Source organism: Microtus ochrogaster, unplaced genomic scaffold (assembly GCF_000317375.1).
Source record: "Microtus ochrogaster isolate Prairie Vole_2 unplaced genomic scaffold, MicOch1.0 UNK819, whole genome shotgun sequence".
NCBI classification, from domain to species: domain Eukaryota; kingdom Metazoa; phylum Chordata; class Mammalia; order Rodentia; family Cricetidae; genus Microtus; species Microtus ochrogaster.
Window position 1 is genome coordinate 1 of NW_004949917.1, and position 4,619 is coordinate 4,619.

The following is a 4,619-nucleotide window of genomic DNA, read 5'->3' on the forward strand; positions in this document are numbered from 1 at the left end:
AGACACTTGTCACCTAACAACCTGAATTTGACCTCCAGGACCCACACAGTAGACATCTCATTCATGCATTTTTTTTTTTTACAGTGTGATAGAGGAAGTTTATTTACAGATGTGGGGAGAACATGGCAAGGACCCTTAGGCTGTTCAGAAAGGCAGCAATCAGTGCAGACTGAAAACACTATCCCGAGTCCAGTCCAGGGAGGGCTGGAGAACCAGAAGGAGGGCATGGGGCCAAGGCTAGCTACGACTCCAGGAGACAAAGCCTGGTGTCTGATGCAGTGTGGGAGTGCCAGTCTTCCAGGCAGAAGATGGCGGCGGGAATCTGAAGGTAGTGTGTGGGGACGGACTCCATAGGACCATGACTGCCCTCTGCGCTGGCGTCTGGTGGCTCTTCACTCAGGTGCCCTCAGCACTGACAGCAGTTCCCTCTGCTCTCTGTGAAGAGCCTGCCATGTCTGCTGGAGTGCCTGGATCTGCTGCTGCAGCCCCTCCAGCTGCCTGCGCCCAGCCAGGACAGCATCAGCCAGGTCCTGGTTCTTGGCCTTCTGCTTCTGCACTCGGTGGCACAGGGCATCCCGTTGCTGCAGGAAGTAGGGTGCCATAACACTGCACAGGTCTTTCTCTGGGGTTCCACTGGGTCGCCAGGCCGGCTCTCCATTGGCTTTGCCTTCTTCAACAATCTTATCCAAGGAATTCAGGACAGCTTCTAGGTTCCCTTCCTCTTTTATCTCTGAGATTTCCTCCCGGATGGACGTCTGTAACTGAGTCACAAACTTGTCATAGACTCACTGCATCACCTTGGGGTCTAACTGCTGGAAGGGCTTGTAACAGCTGGTGAATCTCTCGAAGCTCCTGGCGGCGACTAGTTTCTGGAGAAAAGTGTCCAGTATAGTGTCAAGGAGTTCCACCCTGGAGATGGTCGTGTCAACTGGCACAGATTCTGGAGAGAAGCCCTCAGGCCCCTTTTCCACAGCCTCATTACTATGGCTCACGTCAGCCATGTTGAAACCGAACCGCCAAAATGCTCATTCATGCATTTTATCTTCTCCCCTCTACACATGCACACTCACGCCCGTGCACACACACACAGAGACACACACACACAAATAACATTTCCATCTCATCAAGACTGTCATCGCACACAACAAATACCTAAACTAACAACTCAAAAGTCATATCAATTTTCATACTTACTTACTCATTAGGCCAGCCAAGAGATATTTATTTCTTTTCTTTTAATGTTTTTTTTATTTATTATATGTACAGTATTCTGCCTGCATATATTCCTATAGGTTAGAAGAGGTTGTCTTATCTCATTATAGATGGTTGTGAGCCACCATGTGGTTGCTGGGAATTGAACTCAGGTCCTCTGAAAGAGTAGCTAGTGCTCTTAACCTCTAAGCCATCTCCCCAGCCCCCTGAGATATTTATTTCTTAACTCAATCACCTAAGTTTTACTACCTTATTTAATATTTCTATTATTATCTTCCATTTATAGATAAAAAGTTGAAGTTCAAAAAAAAAAAACCAATTTCTCAAAGTACTGTAACAGTAGAATCTGAACCCAGAATGCAGAGGTGGACCTCAAAGTGAATGCACTAGCTGGGACTCTGGAAGGTTCCCCCGCATTGTCCCAAAGCATCCCGCCTGGCTGAAGTGGGGATGTGTAGCAGACTTGATACCTGACCCCAACATGCTCAGCGCTTGAGATTTAATCCTCCAAAGTTGCCACTTCTCCTGTCCACTGAAAACAAAACTGGTCTTATAACGCAGGAGATCAGTTTGCGCGGATCGAACTCAGTTCTTGCTGTTGTCGCGTCAAGAAATCACAGAGACTCTTATCTGCCGGTCCCACTGCTCCCCTGGCCTCGCGCCATCTCCAGAGTCAGGTCTGTCACCACTTTGGGTGGCTCTTCCTTGGTCCTATCCAAATGCAATTTTCACTTGCCCCTGGAAAATCAATATGGAAAGCCTCTAATTCTCCAGATTTCGATTTTTCAATGAAAACGTGAAAATGAAACGCGGTGCGATTGTAGCCAAAATGGTGCCCCTGCACCACTGTCAGTCTGGAAGAAAACTCAGCCAGGGTTTCAGAGGAAAAGGACGGACTTTGCCATGGCTCCTTGCACGACTCGCTGGGTTAGAAAGGGAGAAAGCGAAGCATCTGGGCTGGATTTAAAAGGCCCCTTCAAGGAAAGACTTCGGCTCAGAGTGGCACCACCCTTGCAATCCCAGCATTTGGGAGGCTGAGGCAGGAGGACTGCTATAAGTCCCCAAGGAAAGCAGCCTGGGGAGACTCCTTAAGGTGCCTGGCTCATTGAAGGCGCTCCCTAGGGTGAGCCTCCTGCCCTCCTGCTCCTGCCCTCTCCCCAGCCCTCAGGCTGAACAACTGCTGTGCCGTTTGGAACACAGTGTAGTTAGCCGAGGACCACTGTGAACTATCCAGTCACCTACTCAGGACCTCCTAATCCAACCAGGAACGTGCCACACTCAATGTCACCAACAGACCCCAGGCTCTCTGCCGCAAGAGACCCTCCAGAGCAAAGCTTCCAAGGTTCCACATTACCACATCTCTCTACTGCTGTTTTGACACTGAATGGGAGGAGGGGCAGCCTCTGCTGAGACCTTGCCCTGTTGCATAATGTGAGCTGAGCTGCGCAGGTCTCTGGAGAGCTCTGCCTGAGCCAAGGGCAGCAGGCAGCACCACCAGCGGAAGTATGAGTTCCAGCTAGCCCGCTGTCACGTGATCCTGGGTGGGTCTGTAGCTTCTGGGTACCTCACTGTTCTTAGCTGTCAGACAGGTTAATAATAGAGGCAAGGCAGCAGCATGGCCCAGCAAAACGAAGCCATCCTGACCAGTTCAATGAGGAGACAAAATAAGAAGGAAGGACGAGAATGAGAAACCCACAGAACACTGAACTTTATTATGCCAAGCCTCTGGGCCTCCTAAAACAAGGAGATATTTAAGACCACACCACCAGCTTGCAAAAGCTAGCCCAGCACCCGCCCCTGAGCGCTACCTCAACCCCTAGGACCAGCTTCCCTGTCAATTCCAGGTAACTTTCAAACCTGAACCTAGAGCTTTGATGGAAGGCAGGCTCTGGAGAGGGAAAAAAAGCAAGGCCAGGTTGGCTAAGGATCCACACGTAGGATGAAATGATGCCAGAAGACACATGGGGAGCCACCAGCTGCTGGGCTCTCTTGGTCCATGTCTGCTCCAGCAGGCTCATGATGCTTCCAGGAAGTCAGGCTGACTGGAACGGAATAATCAGAAAGAGTAGAAGGCCTCTGGGCTCGTCCAAAACCCGGGAGTGAGGGCTGGGGTGCAATTCATTGGGGTGAGGGCTTGTCTTGCATACACAAGGCTACAGGTTCCAAACTGAGGAAGGAAAGTACCTTAGGGCTGCATCGTAGGAGAATTTTGCAGCACAGGGGCTGTGTTTATGGGGTGAAAGGGTACAGGCAGACACAATAGAAAAAAAGAAACCAAGTGAGTTGGGGTTTTTTCTTTTTGGATCACACATAATTTTAAAATGAAAGAGAAATTAACTTTTTCGGAAAGACAGTGACACGGCTCAGGGCTTCCTCCTCAGAGCAATGGTGGTTCTATTTCTCGCTTGTGTGTAAATCTAAAGTCCCTCCCCAGAGGGCCTTGGAAAGCAGAACTTGCCCCAGGCAACAATGGGAGCTTTGAACACAGAGGTAAGTCCCTGTGAGTCACAGGGGTTGGCCCCTGCCTCACCAGGGCTGCCTTCTGTGCCCTCCCTCTCCCTCCCTTAGTGAGAAGAATGAGCCTGAGATGTGGCTTGTGGGTAGAGTAACTGGGGGCAGTTTTCATTACGGAAGACCCTGAGCTCTACACCCTGAGCTCAACACCCTGAGCTTGACACCCTGAGCTCGACACCCTAAGCTCTACACCCTGAGCTCTACACCGGCTCTGTCTTCCTGTTATCGCTGCATCGATCTTTAATGAAGCAATAGTAAAACTGATTGCACCTAATGCTCGTGATGGGGCTACCATGTTTCATGCTTTCAAATGCTCCCAAGCTAATCTCATAAGCTCCTTTCATGCTGTTATTGCATCCTTGTTGCTACTCGGAAAGCAGAGTCAAGTATACTGAAGCACTTGACACCCGCTGCTTAGATGGGTAGGAATTGAGGTGGAATTTAAATTCATTTTTGAGCTAGCCTTGGTAATTTATGCTTGTGATACCAGCACTTTGGGAGGATAAGGCAGAAATGAGTTTGAAGACAGCCTGGTTACATAGTGAGTTCAAGCCCAGGCTGGGCTATAGACTGAAACCCTGTCTTCAGAAAATAAAATAAAAAATAAACAGTAAATCAGCTCATTTCCATCTGAATTTAAACCCTGAGGCACTGGGTCCCAAATGTGCTGCTGTTCCAAAACTCAGGGCACAATGCTGGATTCCAACAGGGATCTACACACAGCTCACACACAGCCCAGGGAGAGCCCGTTGCAAACTCCTCCCCTCCCCATCAAAATCCCAACTACTCTGGAAGCTGAGGTAGAAGAATTGCTCGAGAACAGAAGTGTGAGGCCAACCTGCATAACCTAGCAAGATTTCATTTTAAAAATAAATTAAGCCAGGCGGTGGTGG

At 49.4% G+C, this 4,619-nt stretch overlaps 1 protein-coding gene across 1 annotated transcript; it reads right to left on the reverse strand.

The window, feature by feature from the left end:
- Nucleotides 1–118: 118 nt before the first annotated feature.
- On the reverse strand, nucleotides 119–1,001 carry LOC101990131 (polyamine-modulated factor 1-like). The gene is given in 1 exon segment (XM_026778537.1): nucleotides 119–1,001. A coding segment is annotated over 1 exon segment (609 nt). The 3' UTR covers nucleotides 119–392.
- Between the last annotated feature and the right edge of the window lie 3,618 nt (nucleotides 1,002–4,619).